The 21,992-nt window shown below is 46.0% G+C and overlaps 1 protein-coding gene across 2 annotated transcripts in view; it reads left to right on the forward strand.

Annotated features, from left to right (window-relative positions):
• The window catches only part of LOC103918857 ([Protein ADP-ribosylarginine] hydrolase-like protein 1), a 35,880-nt gene extending 20,420 nt beyond the window's left edge, over positions 1 to 15,460 (forward strand). Inside the window, exons 6-8 of one of the 2 annotated variants that reach the window (XM_009326273.1) lie at positions 205 to 337; positions 1,200 to 1,353; positions 7,250 to 15,460. In XM_009326273.1, the coding sequence (XP_009324548.1) occupies positions 205 to 337; positions 1,200 to 1,353; positions 7,250 to 12,023 (5,061 nt within the window). In that variant the 3' untranslated portion in view covers positions 12,024 to 15,460. Of the gene's footprint in view, positions 1 to 204; positions 338 to 1,199; positions 1,636 to 7,249 lie in introns of those variants that run through there. The other variant, XM_009326274.1, reaches the window with a different exon arrangement.
• Positions 15,461 to 21,992: the final 6,532 nt, after the last annotated feature.

Consider the following 21,992-nt stretch of genomic DNA (forward strand, 5'->3'; position numbering starts at 1 on the left):
CACCTCAGGCTTCACTTCGGCTGCGGTAGCTAAAAAAAAACCCCCGCGCCGCAGGCAGCGATGCAAGCAACGCAGCTGCCTACTGCCCTTTCCCTGCTAGATGAGGGAGTCCTGCCTAGCAGGGGAGAAGCCACCCCGGCGCAGCCACGGGTCCCGCGTCCCCATTTCCAGTGCCCTACCCTGACGCCGCCGTCTCTCCCGCAGACATACAGGAGGTGGAGCTCCGAAGGCCGAGGGGGGAGACGAGGCCACGACGCCCCCATGATCGCCTACGACGCCCTGCTGGGCTGCGGCGGGGACTGGACGGAGCTCTGCAACCGCTCCATGTTCCACGGAGGTGAGGGCCCCCCGCGGCTCCTGCCCTGCCCCGGTCCCTCATCACGGGATGGGATAGAGCCCTCCTGGCTGTCAGCTGCCACTGTTGGCCAATCTGCCATGCCGCCTGTTATAACTGCACCCCTGGTTTTACCCCCTAAACCCCCTTCTTGCGGCAGCGGCTGCCCCGCAAGCCGTTCACACTGCTTTTCAAATGTTGCTCCATCTAAGTCTCACAGTTTTGAGAGGTGCATGAGAAGTAAATCCAATATGACTTAGTAAAGGGCTGGCATCTTCCCCCGCCAAAATGCTAGTGCCTTTGGCAATGCAACCTTTTAACGGAACATAGTGAAACCAAGAGAGCTCACGGTCCCCTGCTGCAGAGCCCGGTAGGCACAAACCTGCAGGCACCGCAAGGAGCATCGGTGCTACACACCGTGGCTAGATGTTTTAAAGCGGGTGCAATGCCATGCTGTGCTGTCAGGAAGGAAGGTACACTCTCCAATCCAGGACATTTGCCGTGTAGCACGGACCCCTGCAACTACTCTTCCCTCCTTTTTTCCTAGCGACGGCTAGCTGCATGCAGGAGCTGTTGTGTTGGAGTGGAGTTTCCCCAAACCAAATAAGCTCCTAGCCCAGGAGCGCTCGCCGCAGAGGCGTCACCGCATCCTTGCCTTGGCGTTGGTCTCTTCCCTAGGCTTCCTCACCTGGCACCACCAGAGGCAGGACACAAGGTGGTGGTGCAAAGCCTTTGGGACTGACCCAACATGCCCCCACCACGCTCCGTCAGCAGCGTAGTATTTCCTCCTCTGTGCAGCACAGTTTTCGGTTGTGTATATGAAGGTGACGCTAAGAAACCATTGCAATTGTGCTTAAACCTGCAGGAGAAAGCGCGGCTACTGGGTCTATCGCTGGCTGCCTGTACGGCTTGGTTTACGGCCTGAGCAAGGTCCCCAAAGGCTTGTACCAGGACCTGGAACAAAGGGAGAGGCTCGAGTACTTGGGCGAGAATCTTTACCGACTATCCATGGAGGAAAAGTAAAGCGGTTTCTGCCATTTTCTCTTTCTATAAAGACTATGTCAAACCTTGTAGATAACTGACTGACGTCCATAGCGAAGGAATTAGCCGAGAGTTAGTCTGAAAGGCTGTATGCAGATCATGTGCAAGCGAAAATAGCTGAATTATTCAAGACTGATATAGATATTTACGGTCTTTGTGGTTTTTTTACAGATGTAGGGATTTCTGAGTACAAAGAGTGCTGCTTAAACCAGTGAGATAATCTCAAATGCAAAAAAATAAATAAAACCTCTTTTGATTTATTTCAGTCTAACTTGCTATAATACCACTTCCTAAACGGCTGTGACCAGTAATTACACATACAAAATTAATTTTCAGAACTAATGCTTTCCTGCAAAACTAATGGTATTACCCACTTATGGGGATATTCTCTGTATATTTGACAATCCTTTCACCACTGCTGTTCCTCCTTGTTCTCAAATCTAATGTGTCTTTGACACTTGTAAACCTAATGTCTCACGGATTAGCTTTTAATGAACCGCTGATCCCTGCATCAGCACTGTGGTGCAAGGTATTGTTACATTAGAAGCTTCCAGAAAAGGAAAAGCCAACACTAAAAATACCCCCAAGGAACAGCAAAGCATCAGTGTGTCTAAAATTTCTGAATTACGCTTTTACCATTCTTTGGTCTTCAGAACAAAAGGCTTTTTGAAATAGAACTGGCTGAAATATTTGTAAATAAATTAATCTTGCACTATTTTCTAAGCATCATTCTTTATTTTTAGATTGAGCAGATTATATGTTGCTGTATCAGTATCAGAATTTTTGGCTGAGGTCTTCAAGCAGTTGTAATAGGTCAGCAGTCAGGCTGTGATACATCTCACAAGTCTGAGCACCACAAAAACCTCAGGAAGAAAACAGTTACAACTGCTTTACCTTTTTCCTTTTTCCTTTTTCCTCTTTCCTTTTTCCCTTTTTTCCTTTTTCCCCTTGCCTTGCCTTGCCTCGCCTTGCCTTGCCTCTCCAACTTCTTCAACTTCTCTTTTCCTTTTTCTCTTTCTTTTCCTTTTCCTTTTTCCTCTTTTCCTTTTTCTTTTTTATTTTTTTAAATTTTTTAAATTGTTATTTTTCAATAAAACCAGCAAACTATGATCCAGTCAGAAGTTGCATACAGCAGACAAAGTAAAGAGTAAACCCTGGTGAAGCAGATTCTGATGCCCCCACAGCAGCATGGGCACGAATCTGGAATCCTCAATGAAATTACACAGAAGAAGAGAGCGCAGAATTTGTCCCCAGTGTTGAACCTTATGTTTTACCTCAGAATTTCAGAAACTGAGGTCTACATAGCACTTTCTAAACCTCCACCGTGAGTGACTGCCTACATGGTGTTGGTTTCTCCTATCTTTCTCCAGCTGCTGAACTGCGTTTTAAAAAGATACCTAAAAATACCTAAGTACTTTCCCACCCCTTTTTCCATGTAAGCAATTGCTGGAAGCGTCACTGGGATGTTATGTGGCAGAAAGAGGAGCAGGTGATCCTTGTCATTATGAATAGCAGCCTGCATGACAATATCTGTATGAAAATGTTTTCCGTACTATGAGCTACTTCACACACTGTTGTTTTAGCATGTTTTCTCCTGGCAGCTTTGCAGGGTGCTTTCTTGTTTGCTCTGGAGATACGTTGAACCAAAAGGAGCATTTGTGTCAGTAGCTTTTGATTTAAGAGAATACCAAGACTTTCTAAAAGCATTCCTTCTAGTTTAGGATGCCTTTAGCATACCTGTAATAAATTCAGCAATAGAGAAGAGAGAAGAACATATCCTGCATAAGGTAGGATTTTCTCTAGTACTTTGGCTTTTCCTCTTCCTTTCGAAAAAAAAGTCACAAAAAAATGAAGAGCGTTCATACCTGTTCCCACTTTACCTTCTATCCAGGCTGGGGAGGACCAAGTTTGTTAATCTAACTTAAAAGGTGGTTCCCAAAGACTGAACTTGTAAAGCACCATTTCTGCAGTTGTTGAGGCGAGCATAGTGTTGGCCATCATTTCACTGACAGCACTAAAAAGGCCTGTGCATTGGTCCGAGCAGGCAGAGCTGTTCCCGGCTGCCTTCCTTATCTACAGGCAGCTCTTTGAACCAAACACAACGCAGAGCCAGGTAGCGATAGGGATCCCCAGGGGCGAGGGGACCTACGGGATGCAGCATCTTGTGTGCTCCAGCTCGTGGCCATTTCCCCAGAGCCAACCGACGGCGGGTCAGAGCAAGCCATCGATCTCTGGCAGCTTCTGTGAGTCAGACAGTGTTTTCCAGTTCTTTTCCTGTCTTTTGATGAAGTCTCTGTAGTGCTGCCTCCTCTTGCCCATGCCCGTGCCCTGTCCTGAGCACTGCCCCCGCAGCAGCTAGTCCTTTGGGTTGCCAGGCTGTGCAAAACGGTGGTCGGATATTTAGCATGTAATTCAGGGTCAAGAGACAGGGACTTGTCTTCTCCACACCAGAGACAGTAAACCAGAAACTCCTTCAGCTGCATGTTTTTAGCAAACGTCATGGGATGCCACCACCCCCTGCTACTCAGCAGCCTCCGGACCCCTAACAGAGTGGAAAGGCGGGAGTGTCTTGGTGCAGGAGGGTGTTGGTGCAGGAGTGTCTTGGTGCAGGAGGGTGTTGGTGCAGGAGGGTCTGGGCAGGGCTGGGGGAAAGCGCAGGAGCCTCTCCCTCCACCACGGCACGTCGGCTTTCCTCCGCTCCGCAACACGGCGGTGTCCACTGCAGAGGTTTCCCTGGGACGAGCCAGCTAGCAGGATAGGGTTGCACCGCCGCCCATTAGCATATCAGGCTGTTGCCACTCTGATGCTGCCATGATAAGTGTCACCGAAGAACCTATAAATAAATAACTAAGCTGCCTGTCTTATGCATCTTCATTATTCGTGGGCCAAGAAGACAGGAAACTTTTGAATGTGGCCTTGCCTCCTCTGGCGGTCCAAGAGGTCTGTCCTCCGGACACTGAAAATGATGCAGTGGTGCTTCCAGAAACCAGCAGCACGCCGATGCAGCACCACACACATTAAGTACAGTGAAAATGAGCATCGCCAGGGGAGGAGAGGGGCAAGGAGGCTGAAGTCCATGTTAGGCCATTTCACAGCGTCAGGGAGAAACCTAAATATCTGCCTCGTCATCCGGTGTAATTCACACCACTGGGAAGTGACTTCTGCTGGCATGGGGTTCCCCCTGTGCACGGGGGGTACCTGCCCGGTTCCTCCCAGCCATAGGTGGGACTAGAGTTGACAATCTGTAGTTGATATAAAGGTGACTATATTTCATTGATAGGTCACATAGTTTAAGAAGAGCAGGATGCTGTTTTACTTGGAAAAAGGTGGTGAAGAAATATTAGGGATGATGTCTTGGCCTGTTGAAAATGGTGGTCATGCTCCCAAACCTGAGAAACCCTCCACCTTTTCCCTCCTTCCCCAAGGCGGAAGCACGGTGTTTTCCAAACACTGGGACAACGCAGTCTCATCACGACCCACATTTTCTGTGGTGGTCTCAGAATTTAGTGTTGTACCACAGCCCTTGCACAGAACGCATTTCAGATTTACACAGTCATGATGCTGGTTTGCAGGTGCAGTCATTTTGGAAGAACTGCAGATGCCCTAAAAAGGTTCCATAGCTGCTTGCTCATCTGCTGCTGCTTGCTGGTGAATACGGATCAAGCACTCAACCCATGCAACATGTCTTGGTACTTAAGACAATGCAGTATTCCCACAAATGCTACATTTCAGAAGGCATTCTATAAGAATGCTCTAACATATATTTTACCAAAAGCATAAAAGGAAAACTCTGAACAGAGGTCACTAGTAAAATATTTTAATGAAGCTGTTCGAATTTTATAGCTCATAAGTGATTAATTACCTTGAATACTCCTAGTAAAGAGAGTCTGATCTTCTTCCCTTCACAGTCAATAGTAGTTTGGCTATGCTGACGTCACTGAAAGCAGAACTAGTGTATATTTTACTGTGGCCATTTACTGTATCCAAAGTAGTCCGGAAGGGAGGGGTAAGCAGGGCATCTGGTTCCACTGCTGTTCTGAGAGATCAGAGGTGACCCTAAATCATGCTGGTTGATGGCCCTACAAGTGTTTCTGAATACACCAGCCACTTCTTAGGGAGGAGAGGAACGATCTTCTGTCATGGCAAGGTTTCAGTCAAAATATCAGCAGACTGGCTATGGGAGGGAGAGTGAAGCAGGATGTTTTTAGCCTCAATTATACCCTGAATTCTGTTTGGTTTTTTTTTATTCTGAAAATTCCCATAGTTGTGACAAACAGAGATCTTGGTGTAACACAGGAGCCTTGCTTCCTTGGCTGTGGTCAATTCAGTAAGGGAAAGGGTAGATGTTACCACATTGTGCTCGTGGGAGCGTGCACCTGTGCTATGCTGAAATGTGGTTATTCCCAGTCAAAACCTACGAAGTATTGTTTGTCACATTAGACATGGGCCAGTTGTCACACTTTTTTCTTTTATTGGCCTTTAAAAATATCTACAAAGCCATTATAAATAGACCTTCTTCCATTCAAGATGGCAACTTCATCCCACTGCTGAGGGATGTAATTTTCAATATGTGCACATGAAATGCAGCCAAGTGGAATCCAAATGTCACTACCCAACTGGACGAGGACCAGCCCCCCACTTTGCAAACAGCCCCCGTAATATCGCGGTGGGGGGCCGGGTCCAATTTCTTTCAGAGTCCGTGCGGTACCAGCTGCTGGGGCACAGCTGGGCCTTCCCCAGCCTTTCGAGGCTGACACTCCCTGAAGGATGAGCCTCTTTGCAGCCTTTCTTCATTTTCTACATGTGGGCTTAATTTAAAGAATTTTTTATTCCACTTCTGCTCATAAAAAGTAATCCCCTCCTGGTATGCAGGCTGCATTCTGTGCATGAAGATACTTCACTGCACGGCGAAGTAACTTTCCAGCTTTTCATGGTGTCAGAAAGCTGACACCTCTTGGATTTTTCCCTCCTAGCCCCACCTATTGTTATTGACTTCATGCTCCAGCTTTTGTGCTGAGTTCAGTATTTTATTTAGTAACTGATCCACACCAATTAAAGCATTGCCTAAATCCCCAGCTGTCCAAGGGCCTGATTCTTCAAACTCACGTAGGTCCAACGTACCAGCCTTCTTGCTCCAGATTAAAGGGGGGGGGTAGTCAGGGGACATTGCCAGGGTTGTTGTGGTGGTGCTATGCTTCACAAAGCAGATTTAAGAGCATAGTCCTGATGTGCGATTTGAACGCTATCAAAAAGCAAATCATGCAAATCCTGTGGGTTTTTTTAATTCTGGAGAGGTACCTACTGACTTCTAACCTGTACCAATAGCAAAAACTATCAATGGCATATTTGTGCTCCTCAGCCTTGATATTTTGTTTTAATGGTTTGAGTCTGTTTTTATAACCCAGAGGCAGAACCATGTTTTCCTGCTAACTGCGTTCTCATCATATTTATCTTTGCCTACCTTTGCCTACACTTTACCTAGCAAGAGAGGAAAACACCTTCGATGTTGCCCTTGCATTAGGACACGGTAACGCTAAATGAGTGAGGAGTGGCACAGAGGAGATGTGGTCACCCCACCTAGCATTGCTTGCTCCCCTAAGTGCTTCCACTGGCTACAAAACACAGAAGAAAGAGCCGACGGTGTTGTGTGGGACCATGTGAAGCCCTGCACGCTTCTGCTGCACCATGCTTCACAAAGCTTGTAAAGCACTTTGCATGCTTTTTAACAGGCCACTAATGACAAGTCTCTTGAGAAGTTCTGAATTAAAGTATTTTTTTCCATTTTATGCGCGGCAGCATGCCATTAAAACAAAATAAGGAGGTAGCGGCAATGTTGGTGACTTGAAAAGAATATTCATGTTTTCTCTTGCGCAGCACCAAAAGCACACGCTTTTGCGGAGATGATAAGATGCTGATAGACCCTTTGGTGCTGAAGAAGAAGCTCAATAGGCTGGCAACAGAGCAAGGGGCCTTTGCTGTTCTCAGCAGCCTGCTGCTGTACGTCACCGAGCTTGCAGCCAGCGATCTGCAGCTCAGCAGCAAGAGGACAAAATGGGCAGAAGGTAAAGAAAACAAGGTGAGTTATAACCAGCCATGTCCAGATCCAAACAGGGGCCAGCATCCGACCAGATTTCAGCTCTTGCGGTCCAGGTTTCTAAACAGCAATCGTGAGCCATACACCAAGAAAAGAAGAGAAGTCGGCAAACTGGTCATTAAAGAGAAGCTGTGGGTGAGCAGGGCTGGTAACAAGCTGGATAGAAGAGGAGACAGGAAAGGAGATGGAAAAGCAGCAGAGGAGGATGCAGACACAGTGCCCAGCGAGAGGGCCAAGTGGAGCAGCGTGATTGGGAAAAACACAGTGAAGGACATCCTGAAGAAATTTTTAGCTGCCGAAGAAAAAGAAGCCAAGGAGAAGTCTCCCAGCTGGAAAAAGAAGGGGCCAAACAGCAGTTTGCCGAAAATAGTCAACAGGAGTTCAGTCCTGTCCAAACTGAAGGAGCAGTTTGAACAAAGCGCCCTCTGCTCAGCCGCAGAGGTCAAAGCATCACTCTTGCGCAAAGGTGAAAAAAAGACTAAAAACTTCCTGAGCAGAAAAACTATTCGTAAGCCAGAGGTCAGAGTACTGCGCACAGCAGCAATGACAGCCACAGATATAAACAGTCCAGAGTCCCAATATTTAGTGTGCTCCACAGTCCCGGTGCCCAGACTCAGCATCGCTACCGAAGTTAACCATCCTTGGAGCTGGTCGAAAAATAACGCCGCAAAACAACCTTTCGGTCATGACACACCATTGAAAGAAAAGGGGGGGTCCAACAGAAAGCCTGGTGAGAACAAAACACCAGCAAATGCAGCACAGGATAGGGAGGACAAAGAAGAGTTACCGGTGACACCCAAAGCCATGCCTGATGGAAAGGACCATGCTGAGGCTAAAATAGATTCCACAAAGCAAAGACCCGACTTTAATCTTAATCTAGATAGCTCTTCTACTACCCATAAAAACAAAGCTCTTGCAGACTGTATTCCTCCCTTGTCTGAACGTAGTCTAGACTGTGACAGGAATAACATGTCAGCTGGGCCTGAAACATATTCACTATTGGGGATTACCAATGCTGTGCAACATGTTAAGGAAGACAGCCCACCTTCTAACTCGCCTTACTCTAGCACAGTTGAAGGATCCCATGAACAAAGTCCTCAGGATACTAAAACAGGTGAGATTCCTGAAATAACTATGTATGTATACAGTTCAGAGGAAGCTGACACAGAGCTCACAGAGCCAAAAAAGGATCCTTTCTTTGCAGGCCAAATGTGTTTTCCAGAGCAGAAAGCACTGGAAAACATTCTGCTATTTCACTCTCCAGAAGTTCAAGCATCTTGTGAAGTTGAGCCTCCAATGGAGGATCAACAGATAACTCTCCTAACACCAGCTTCTGGCAAAAGGCCACCAATAGTCCAAAAAGAGGCACCAGGTTTAAGAGGCAGATGTTCTGAGGAAGCCAAAGAAGGAGCGAAATATCACAGTGAAGACAAAATATCCTCTACTTCTAACAAAAATGACAGTGATGTCCCAACTGAAAAGGAAGAGGAGAATAAAACACCCAACAGCCAAATGCAAAACGAATCCAAAACCAAGCAGCCACAGCCTTCTCAAATGCCCAGCCCACAAAACAATTTTGGTAATTCCAATACTGACATATCAAATCCAGATGTAAATCAGACCAAACCCATGCTTTCAAATGAGCACCAGGAGCAGAAGCCTGGTGCTGCAGAAGAAGAGCTCATCTCTTCTGATTTGGAAAAGACACGAAGTCCTTTGCCAGGCGACCTTGTGAAGCACAGTTCCTACATGGCAGAAGATTTTGGAAAGGACAAATTATGTTCATCAAATGAAATGATGAATCATGCAAACAATCGAGCCCTGCACAGGACTACCTTGACTGACCTGGAGACCTGTCACAAGCCATCCAAATCTTTCATTGAGCGTGAAGACGCCACTGCAGATGAGATGCCCTGGCCTGACTCTGAGGCATGGCAGTCACCCTCATCACCCCCTTTACCAACACCAATGAGTGGGATTGCAGGACAAAGAATCCATCACAGTCTTGGAAATCCCCCAGCCCTTCCACCTATTGATCTGGTGAGACAGGGAGCTGGTGGTGTGGGAGATAAGCGTGCCAGCCATGGCTGTGAGAAGCATCCACCACCCTCTTCAGATGAGTTGACAAATCGTGGGAGTGATACGACAGTGGAGAAGAAAACTTCATGTGATTTTAAGAACCAAGTGCTGTCCCCAAATGATGCAACAGAAAATGAAAACTCTACAGCTGAAGAGACAAATATATGTCAGAGATTTGAGAACTGTCTTTCACTTTTAACCAAGAAGCCAGGAAAACATGAAAATAAAACCATGCTAGCAAGAAAGCCCCTATTATCCTTGGAGAAGAACCGAACGCCAACTTCAGATGATACCATGAAGCAAGGAGGTGATATGCTGGAAGAGAACCTGTTTCCTTCATCAACTGAATTGGTGTCAGACCAAAAGAAGCATGCAAAAGGTAGTAATAAGGTCTCCAAACATACAAAGGATAAACTCTTGTCATCAGATGATGACATGAAGCATGAGAGTGATAGGATGGAGACAGAGGAGAGAGAAGAGAGAAATGTCTTGCATAAATCTGAGGAGGAACATGTATTCACACCAAGTGATACACTGGATCATGATAATAACTCTTCAGATGAGAAGAATGCTCATAGACCTCAAACATCCCAGTTACCTTCATCAGAGCATGATACCAACATTAAAGGAGTGAAAAATACTGGGCAGAGTTTGAAGCTTCTAACACCTTCAAGAGATTTTGTGAAATATGAACCTGATATGACAGTAGATGAAAACATCTGCTGCAATAATGGGAAACACCACCTGTCCTCAACCAATGAACCAATGAAACATGCAAATGACAATGCAGGGGGAAAAAACATCACGTCAAACTTCAAGAATTATTCGATGCCACCAAGAAATACATCAAGGCAGGACAATAAGACCACTGATGAGGAGAATACCCCTCATAATTTGAAAAATGAACTAGTGCAGCATAAAAAGAGTTGTGAAGGAGAGAAGAATACTTCGTGTGATTCTAAAAGTCAAATACCATTATCAAATCCATTGGTGAAGCAAGACAAGAAATCCTCCCCTCTGGAGATACAGAAACAGATGTCACCAGGTGGCTTTGTAAAGCCTGAAACTAAGTCGGACAAAAAAAAGACTAAACATACCTCTGAGAAGCCCCAGTCACCTTCTTCAAACAAAGTGCTGAAGCCTCAAGGAAGAAGCTCTTCAGGAGAGAGGAAGCAAAAGACACCAGCAGAGGAGGACACCAGGTCACCTGAAACAAAGGCTGCAAAAGAGGATAATAAACACCAGCATTCTGGGAAGTACCAGCTACCTCCTTCAAGAAAATCAGCAAAGTGTGAGGAAGACACTCCAGGAGGAGAAAAGCAGCAAACAAGATGTGAAGATTTTACGATGCCTGATATGAATGCTGCAAAAGAGAAGAATGAAATTCCAAGTCCCAAGAAGTACCGATCAGTATCTTCAGAAACATTGGTTAAGCCTCAAGAAAAAAATACTCCAGAACAAAAGCATCACACATCAGCTTCTGCAGGTTTTAAGAAGCCTGGTGCTGATGTTGTAAAAGAAAAAGATGGAGATCCAAATTCTGAGAAGTCACCTTCTTCAAAGAAAGTGGTGAAGTCCCAAGAAAAAAATACTTCAGGAGACAGGAGGCAAAAGACACTGGTAGCAGAGGACATCAGGTCACCTGAAGCAAAGGCTGTAAAAGAGGACGATAAACACCAGCGTTCTAGGAACCACCAGTTACCACCTTCAAGTAAATCAGCGAAGCCTGAGAAAAATATTCCAGGAGGAAAAAAACAACAAACTGTATCTGAAAGTTTTACAAAGCCTGATGTAAGTGCTGTAAAAGATAAAAGCAAAGATCCAGGTTCTGGGATGTGCCAGTCCCCACCTTCAAATTCGTTGGTGAAGCCTCAAGAAAAGAACGCCACAGCCAAAAAGAAAGAATCGCCACCACTACCTGATGAAAAAACAACATATAAAACTGGTAGTCCAGGAAAGAAGAGTGGACCTGAGAGAAGAGACAAATACCAGCTGCGCTCTTCAGCTCAAACAGAGAAGCACGGCAATGATGGCTTAGGAAAGGAAGGCCCTGTGGGCAACTTCAAGAGTTACCAAGCTCCACTGCCAAGTGATGGCATAAACTGTAAAAGCAATACTGTCCCAAAAAAGACCAGTTCATCTAATACCGAGAAGTCCCCCAAATCATCCTCATTTCATGTTGCATCAAAAGATGAGGAAAGTCCTGCTGGAAATAGGAAAAACCAGCCTGGATTTAAGAAATACCAAGCACTCTCATCAAAGAATTTGGTGAGGCATGAGAAAGATGTTGCTGAAAGGGAGGAGGGCTGGCAGGCAGCTGGCAAAACAAATGAGAGAAAAGCAGAACTGGAGGACTGCTCTAAAGCAGCGTCATTCTCAAAATACACAGTGGAAAGCTACAGTGAAAGACCCTTAGATTCATCTTTCAAACCATTGATCATTAGAGTAACCGACACATTTAAACATCACAGCTAAAAAATGTGGCTACATCTTAGGCAAGAACTTACAACTGATCACGCTACCGATTCCCTCGATCTTTCTTTTTTCCTTTACTCTCCAGGGCATTATATTATCATTTTTTAATCACAAGGACATTGATGTGCATCTGTCTGAGCTGGGCTTTTTTCCTTTCTTAAACATTAGCCTGAAGACATGAATTAAATTAATCACTGCAAGTGAATTAGCTAAACGCTGAATTAATCATCAGTTTATAAATAAAATATGAGAAGGGCTTTGAGATCGCATGAATTCAGCCCTGCTCCAGACTCTCCTTGCTAACTAATGGGTTTTGTTTGTAACAAAGACGACTGTTCAGGGTGAACTCTATTTGTATTTACTTATTCTAATGAAACCCCGCTAGTACTTCTTCCAGGAATGGTGGTAGGCAGTGTCAGCTTTAATTATGTCAAAAAGCGCTTGTTCTAAGCTCTGCCTTTTCACAGATTAATGTGAACTGTTGATCTACTGCTGCATTGAGTGATGCCATTAGTAGAAGTAGTGAGGGTAGGAGGGGAATGCTTCATTTACCTGCAGAATAATCCTCAAAAGACATTGATGTTACAAGAGGATTTACTGCAAATGCAAATGTTCAGCCTCATTAATATTAATTTTGGAAAAATAGTGATTTAACCTCCTCTGAAGCCATTTGCGCTTTGGCCATACACTGTATGTGCTACTGTTGTAAAGATACACCGTTTCAAGGGGTTCTTAATTACTGCAGATGAACATGCAACAAGTGTAAGAGCTCAGAAAAGCTCGACACTGAAAGGCCCTGAGGACCTCTCCTGAGGGCAATGTAAGCCAGAGAGACTCAACACCTTGCCAGGACAATTCAGGTCTTCCTGGGACATCTGTCCCACTCCAAATCCCGGGGCGCGCAGACGTGAGGCAGGCGCCGCAGCTCACATCTAAAGTCTTAGGAAGAGTTTATTTTACAACGTGATGTGAAACGGAGCAGTAAGAAGCAGCCAGTGTCACTGAATCCCACTAATGGGATATGATTGATTGTGTTTACAGTAATAGCGTCTTCTGCGCAAAGTTTGTGCATGACGAACATTGTTTTGGAGAAGTGAGAGCAGGGTTGCTGCCTTGGGTGTAGTAGCAAAGCTGTGACAGACAGAGAAATCTTACAGCACCGCTCTCCCATACACCAGTTTAGCTTAGCATTGTAACCACGCATTCAAGTTAAAACTTACTGTGGAGGACCTCTAAAGGCATATCCTAAGGACCCGCCTTCAGAAAGTTGCAGAGCTATCCAGAAAGAGAGAGGGTTTATGCAAGCGAGGTCCTGCTCCCCCGTGGCAGTGACTTCCCTTCAATTTTTAATACGCTCTTCACGACCGCACTCTATGCAGCCGAGGGCTGGCCGTTCCTCCAGCCCAGGTTGGCAGAGCGCCCCGACCCGCTGCCAGCAATGGAACGAGGACAAGAGCAGGCTGGCAGCAAGCTGAGATCAAACCCATTTGCCAGCACAATGCACACGAGTCACATACGCGACAACTGGGCTGGCCGGGCCGGGGATGCTGCCAGGAGGAAGAGGGCACATGAACATCGTGTCCCCTGATAGCCGAAAAGGCTTAGACTTCGATTTCTTTTCCTTCACAACATGCCAAGAATTAGTCTTTCTGGCATACGGAGGCTCGCAAAATGAAAATCACATACGTATATCACACCGGTCCTCAAAACAGAGGCTAAATGGAATTTACTGGTGGTACAAGACTGCCCTTCTGTGCAGAGGGGTGTTTCACCCACCACTTTTATGAGCTGGCAACCATAAAGGCCACTTTGTACTAAACCTAAACCGTAATTTACTTTTTGTTGTCCATGATTTCATTTCCCGTTTGAGAAAAGTCCTTACAATGTAAAGCATTCGCACCAGACTTGAATAGTAAATTCTCTATTCGCTGGCTTCTCCTGCCAGCACAGGAGAAGCCATTTTAATTATTCTTTTTCTAATCTTTTAAAAGAAATTTACACAGGGTTTTTTGCCCCTTTTTCACACCTGGAAAGATCACTACCCTGTCACAAATTGAAGGACTTCTCCTGTCTGCCAGATATTAAGCAGGTACCATCCAAGAGAGGTAGTCAGTGCATACCAGGAGGCCCTCAACTCTTCCAATTTACACCTGCAATGTCTGTTTCTCTCCACAGAGATACAGCACTAGGAGACTAAGCACCCTATGCCCAGGACAAGTCAGGCAGAGTCATCTTGTGGAGGTTAACTTTTAGGTTGCTGCATGCCTTAATCTCTGCTGGTAAAACATAAATCATCCATCCAAGTCAATTGACTGTTCCTCCCTGAAGTGCACTTAAAATGCGGTAGAGATTTGCACTAAATGCATCCTTAAGGTAATTCCTCAGTTAAGTAAATTACCCAGTTTTGCTTCAGGGGTTGATACAATTAATCCTCCAGGAAAGGAGAGAGTGAGGCCATACACATTCCAGTGGCGACGGCTAGAAGAGCAGTAGAAGACTGGTGTGTCTTGCAGTCAACAGCCCCAAACAAGCCACTCCAGACCATGCTGGCAGGAAATTTAGCACTGGTGACAAGCAAAGAAATGCCAGAAATGGGTATTTCAGAAAGAACAGGAGTTCAAGGAGGGGAACACAGATCTACGTCAGCTGTGCCAGAAGGTGTGCAAATGGTCAGGCTCAAACCCTGGTGAGACCCTTGCCCAAGGGAGACACACAAGGGGAAATAATGTTTCACTCCCAGTCTCCAGGAGTCCTTCCCGGCCTCCATCACCCCAGGGGGAGAGGGCCTGTGCCTCTGCTCTCCTTTAAGTACATTTCCCACCCCATCACAGGAGAGGCAGTGACGGGAGCCCTCCTGGGCTGCTATTTCACTTTGACCTAATAACAGATATTTTTGACGCTTCTGCCAGTACATCTCTTGGCTTCTGTAGTTTTGCACGATCGGTGTAATTCTGTGCAGTTCTGTTCCTCCACCACACTACAGCCCTCTGCTTTACTAAAACGCATCTTTCAAAGCAAGCGTCTCTCAAGGTCACTGAAGGCATTAGGTCCTTAGCCCGCACTAAATGTAGCAGGAATATTTTTTTGCCAGTTTTAGTAATGCTTCCTTAAAGCCCTGGCTTAGCTATAGATACAGACAGACAATTAAACCCAGGCCAGGCACAGCAAAAATAAAGAAAAAACAAAGACCAGGTATAAAAGGTTTTTCAAGGTTACCCCTCTGTGGTGACATAGTTTGAAATTCCAGATTCTTATGGAATTAGCCTCTCACAAAGATATTTTTTTTTTAAGGGGACTGGGCAAAATGAATGATGTCATTTCCCTGGGCGTAGTCCATTGCTTTGGATTCTCCAAAGTGTAGCTTTCCAGGAGTTTTTGAAAGCTTGAAAAAAGGAGTCCTGACTCCGAGCTGGAACTGGGGCACCTGAAGAAGCAGGTCTGAGGGGGATTTGGTAGTTAGTGGTGGGGTAGAGGTCGAGGCAAGCAAAGAAGCCAGGCAGGCTCCCAGTAGCAGCCATCACTAAAGTCAGATTTTTTATGTTCTCTCTAATTAGGCCATAGTAAAATCTCCCCTAGCACTTCACATTGGCAGGACATCTCTCAGATGGGCTTAGTAATACGGGATTCACAAAACGATTGGTTTGGGGTGATTTGGATAGCCAAGCATGTACCCTAACAAACGGCACACCAGTGTGGTAATACCCTCCCCTTCCCACAGTTGAACACGTGGCCGTTGTCTCCAGCAGCCCCATTCATCCTCTTGCATTTCTGACTGAAGGACAAACCTCTGCCTTTGGTGTCCAAACTCAGCACTAGGTCAACTGCCCTCTGGATGTGCCTCACTCGCCCACCATCTCCTACAGCAACGCAGCCCTCGACTGAGGAGCTTGAAGCTGAGTGGGACAAACCTGGGCCTCAGAGTCCCAGCTTTGTAAAGAGACCGCCACTTTCTCCAAAAGTTTCAGGAAGTGAATGTGATGCCCGTATTTCTGGGGCTTCAGGCACCAAGAGACCAAAGGGACCAGGGGAAGGGCTGAGAGCTCCCTCTCCCCCCCAGCTCAGAAAGGGCTGCTGAGCCATGCTGAATGAGCATTGTCTCCATGAAACTGTAACAAAGAGCTCCCGCTTGCTGATTTCTTTTCTTTTTTTTTTTTAAATTGAAAGAGGGAATATAAAGCAGAGCTACTCTCAGCAAAAAGAGCCCAAGCCCTGAGAAGGTTTAGCCAGTGGAAGAACTTAGGCCAGTGCTGTACCACAAGACATGACCAGTCCACATCAAAATTAGGAAATATGTTGCTACTTTTGTCCTGACCTCAAAACTGGGAAGAGACAGCTGCCCCAGTAGTGTTGTCTGATTCCAAATTGTTCAAATGCAACAAAAAATTGATGAATGCACACTTCTGGCTCTGAACTGTGAAATAACTTAGTAATTTAGCAGCATCTTCAAAAGCTGTGTCTTGGACAACCTTTAACACATCGCGCATGACAAAAAAGATAGAGACCAAGACCTGAAGTTGTACGATTTGTCTCAGGTTTTCCCCATTGTACTTTTTTGAATGTCAGTGGAGCTGGTAATAGAAGAAAGCACTAAAGAGAATAGAAAAGACCTCATATTAAAATGCAACTTCCCCCCCCCGCACCCCCACGTTTAGCTTTTTGCCATCTGCAGCCACAGATCCCAGCACGCAGGGATTATTCAGCACCGGGGTAAAGCATCCCTCCCAGCCCCGAGATGCCACAGATGAAATCTCTGGGCTGCTGACAGTAGAAACGCTCCACCTAATGGCTGAATTTGTAAAGCCGGTTGCAAGCACGCAGTGATGAACGCAGAGCAGAAGTGGGAATAGTGGTAGGAATAGCAGGGAAATTTAGGGAACCACTTCTTCTCTTATTCCTGTGCCGGTAAGGACTGCACACCATCCAAAAGGAGCTTGTCTGTGTGAACAGAGAAACCTGACAAGTAATAACTGAGGATCCTTATGGCTTTTGGGGTGGGGGCTTGCTCTGGAACACTAAAGGAACACTCTGTTACCTGAGAAATAACCACAGGGGTATTATCAGCTATTAGTAGAAACAATTTTAACTACTCTACTCACTATGTGGTTTCCAAAATGCATCATGGCCGCCGAGTTTTATTTCTCTTTTTCATTTCCATGAGCACCTCTTTTATAGAGTGAAACATTTTTCACTCCTTGATGAGAACTTTCAACATAGGAAAAATTCTTGCTGGGTATCTGCTTTCCTGCCAAGACTTCTTATATACTGAGTAGCCAAAGAAGCGGCAGGTCAGTATTTTACCTCTTACAACCTGAAGGACCTGAAACAGTTTTGGGCATTGCTACACACCTCCTGTTACTGTACTTGGTTTGTCCTTAACATGCCTTCAGTTGCTTGTATTCCACTGAGCTGCAGGTGCAAGAACAACTTTGTAACATGGTGGGATTTTCACTTGGCAAGCAAGTGCTGCAGCAGGCTTCCAATGATGCGTGTCACGCGACAGCAGAAATGCACTGCCAGAGGGAAAATTTCCTGAGATAATAAAGTCATAAAAATCTATAATGCACTGAACTGGTTATCCTCAAAAAGCCACCAAATAGCTGTTAGGACCTATATTTTAAAAAATGGCTAGTGACTCTGAATATGCAACATGGGACACCTTATCAAAGAATATGATTTTTTGGGGTAGTGCTCAGCACTTGCTCTCTGAAAATCAAGCTTCTTTCATAAGGTGCCTCATGTTAGGCAACCAAAGCCCCTTCTAAAAAAATTGACCCAGATTTCTGAAATACAGGAGAGTTTCACAGGCACCTACTTGCCCCTGCATCTACAAAAAAAAAGGCTGCGCACAAAGGAATTGGCATGCAGGGACAGGCCAGCTTGCTGCAGCCCTGTGGGTGAATGCAGCCAGTGCAGGTTGCTTTTACCGCAAGGAATTGCAACCACTTTCTGCAGACCGCATACCTTTTTGGCCTGCACCACGGCAGTTGCTAAGCCAGTCACTCTGGCCCTTGCAGGGAGTTGAGAGAGTTGTTATACGGTGGAGATGCAGCCTAAAAAGAAGGTGAGTGCTTCCCATCGCTGTACTCCCCAAGGCTTCTGGAAGGAATCAAAGAAAGAGAATTCTTGGACTCTGTAGAGCCAGTCCATCCTTACCAAGAAACAACTGTGTTTAGTCAAGCTACACCGTCAGAGTGAAATGCTTGTGTCCCTTGGGATTCGTACCAATACAATGGACTACCCAAAGGCAGCTCTGGATTGCTAGCCCCGGTTACTGAGATCTTTCATTCTTCTGAAGAATGGGAACAGTGCGGGCAGCGGTGATCCAAGCACCCAAATAAGGTCCCACGAAATGTATCTCAGCTCTAACTGTCTCCAGGCTCCAAGAAACTTATCACAGAAGAACAGAAATCCCCCAAAACCATCTTTATTAACTCATTTAAATTACACCCATCATGTAACAAGAAAGACTGTACCATTATCATACCATACAGTTTTCTTAATAAAACTGTTTTCCTTCTTGGATGGGTTACTTATTTCTACCACTGAGTCTTACTTGTGTGTTGAGAAGATTAAAATAATAATAAAAGCATACAAAATAATGATCTTGTAATCATTCTGTCATTATCAAGGAAGGAGCATGAGAAACAAAGACAAACAGTGCCTGTAAGTATCTCATCAGTATGCAAAATCTTTTCCTTATGCCCAAGAGAGCTGACACATGCTGAGTTTCATGGGACAGCTGGGAATAGGTAGAAAACGTGGAGCATTAATTATGCAAATGTCGTGGCTTTGAAAAGAGCACAACAAGCTGCATTTTCTGCAGCTTGCTCCTTGCTGCCCTGTCCCCGCCGGCTCCTCAGACCCAGGCAAAGAGCAGGCTGCGTGCCAGGGAGGGCACTCCCGCCACTGAAATAGGAGCAGTGACGGGCTAAGGACCAGGTTGGTGGGACCAACCTCCTTCTCCCACACTGCCCATAGAGTGCGGGTGGCTGGGCAGGGCTGCACGACCTGACATGACTTCCTATCTTGCTTTTGCTTGGTGATGGGAGAGATTAAATGCACACCTGAAACAAACCTGGCACCGCAGCAGGGCTGGATCTGGTTTGGCTATCATAGAATCATAGAATCATAGAATAGTTTGGGTTGGAAGGGGCCTTTAAAGGTCATCTAGTCCAACCCCTCTGCTGTGGGCAGGGACATCTTCAACTAGATCAGGTTGCTCAGAGCCCCGTCCAGCCTGACCTTGAATGTTTCCAGGGATGGGGCATCCACCGCCTCTCTGGGCAACCTGTGCCAGTGTTTCACCACCCTATCTGTGATCCAAGGCTGGCAGGAGAAGCCAGTAACCTGGTGACCACATTAGTGTCTTAGAGCTGCAGAAAGGCCTTGGGCAGCTAATCCTTCATATATAACCTTTAAGCAAAACGGCATTACCGTTGAGATTGCCGGATGCTGTCCCCTCCAGAACATGAAACCTGAGCAAAAATGAACGCTTGAATATGGAAATACAGTTACCCACAGAGCGGTCCAGGATGACCTGCAAGCGCTCCAACCCTGCCTGCTGCTTGGCCTGAGCAGTCAGGCAAACCTGGGGCTAGCCTGTGAGGAGCAAACCCTGGGAAGACCCCCGGCCCTTGCCTGAGCTGGGCCTTTCTTCTGTTCCTGCAAACACTGGTGAAAGGAAGAGAGACATCTTGCTGAGGGTTCACTCCTGCCCCATCTGAAGATGTTTTGGAGGAGCCAAGTTCAGTTCTGCTCCTCCTCGTCACAAACTCTGTGCAATTGTTGGCACTTAATCCGTCCATGCGTCCTACCTGCAAAACAGAGGACATACTCTGCAGGCAGCAGGGAGCTCGGGTGCCAACCATGGCCAGGGTCTGGCAAGCACCCAGCCTGGACCCACCACCTGGACGCGAGCAGCACAGGGAAACCAGGGCAGAGGCTGCCCACCCACATTCGCCGTTGTCCTGTACATCTGACTCCTCTTCCAAAATCACCACTGCTGATCCTTCACCTCTTTCAGTGTTAATTCTCCAGGGGACATGTGTAGGTGAGATGGCCACTGAGCAGGAGAAGTGCGGTGGAGAGTGGGCAGAGCTGCGGTGAAAGACAACCCACGTGAGCACGCAGATTATCAGAGCGATCCCGTACACAGGCAACATTTTTTCAGCTGTATATTTAGTCGAGTTGCAACTCCCCTGTTATTACCCAAACCAATGCCAGCAGTTGCCTGGGGCCTTCTGATGTTGTTCTGGCGTTTCTCTTCACCAGCTTGTACAACCCATGTTTGAAAAAGTCACAAAGGGTGCGTGTAAAGCGTGTGGGAGCGCGATCCCCGGCATAAACGAGTATGAAGCTGAATGTCACTAAGAATTAGAAGAAACAGACTTGTACAAGTATCACATGGAAGCAAACACCTAAGGACAAGCTGTTCCTAAGAAAATATAATGAAAATACAGGTAAGTCTTGATTCCCCCCCCCCCAATACAGTAAGTCTTCTGATGTCAAAAGAATCAGCTTCTTTCTATGCCTTGCTTCTCCATCTGCATAATGGGAATGAATGACTTCTCCCCTCACCTTGGTGCCTGTCTTTGTATATGTGATATACATGTTCTTTGGGCCATGACAGCCTGCAACAAGTGTATGTATGCGGAGGTACCTATCTGACTGCAACTAAGAGCTCACCTGAAGTTTCCAGGCAATGTGAAATCTTAGACTGAAGATTACATTTATTATTTTCTATTAACTTCAGTCCCTCATTTTCAGAATTCACCTGGAAGCAGACATGCGGCACAGGCACAACCTCTGGGTGCTCCCTTTCAAACAAGCTAACACTGAGGCTTAGTTTTGTACTAAAAAATTGGTTCACTGACTTTTTTAAGTATCTTTTTAAAATAAGTGGCCACTGCTCTCCAATGTACACCACTAGCGCCCAACTCTAGGCAAACAGAAACGCAAAATCAGGTCTTTCTTTATGCTTTCTCCTTTAGAAACTGAGGTTTAAATGAAAAATCAGCTGTTTGCAAATCTCAGGGGCTAAACTACAATGAGATAATTGTCCACTTCCCAGTTCAGCTTCACTTCTGAAGGCTGCGAGATCATGATAGCCTCTGTGAAGATCATTAAAATTTCTCTTTGAGTGCGCTGTGACTGATGAAGGATTGTAAGAGCGTATTAAGTCAACCAGCAGCGACAGGACCCCGAAGCTTTGACAGGTTTGCTGGGCAGCCCCTTCCCTGGTGGCTGCCCTCCTTGTAAACCTACGGCAGCGGAGCAGCTTCCTCCACGGCAGAAGTTCCAGGTGGGACAAGAGCACTACCAAACCTCTGATAAGAGCCGGAGGAGGCCATAGCAGGCAGGCTTGGATCTTGCCCACAGTTGCTAGGACCAGTGGGGCCAAATGCGCAGTGAGTTATGGGCAGGAGGCATAGCAGTAACAAGGCCCTGCTGCTTCTCATTAGCGTGCCGCATGATGGTATTTAGGACACTGTTTACAGGGTTGGCAAAGGCAGGGCTGCAGATTTTCTGGTTCCTCTGTGGTGCTTACAAACCCTTCTGTTGCTGGGGGAGCTGGTCTACATGTGTTTTCCTTTCAGCAGCTTTGAGGTAGCTTTTATTCAAAATGGGGTGAAACTGAGGTTGCCTCAGTTTCCTCTTGGTTTTTTTTTAAGGGCTGAATGGCAACAATACTATAAAAATGAAACATTTTCTTTTGGTTTTGACTTTTTACTGTTAATTGGATGCAACTGTGATTCGTGAGCACTACAACAAGACAGCCACTGAAATAAGGTAACTTTTCTCCTTAAATTTATTTCAAATAGAAAAACGAATTCCAATAATGTTCCTCCAGCCTGACAAGAAAGCTCAAGCTTCCTGAAACACCGTGTTTTAGTATCTTTACAAAATAAAACATGTTCTCATGGAGAAAAAAATATGCTTAAGAAACAGTATCTTCCAATCAAAACCACG

This window comes from Pygoscelis adeliae, unplaced genomic scaffold (genome assembly GCF_000699105.1).
Source record: "Pygoscelis adeliae isolate BGI_AS28 unplaced genomic scaffold, ASM69910v1 Scaffold156, whole genome shotgun sequence".
Lineage (NCBI taxonomy): Eukaryota > Metazoa > Chordata > Aves > Sphenisciformes > Spheniscidae > Pygoscelis > Pygoscelis adeliae.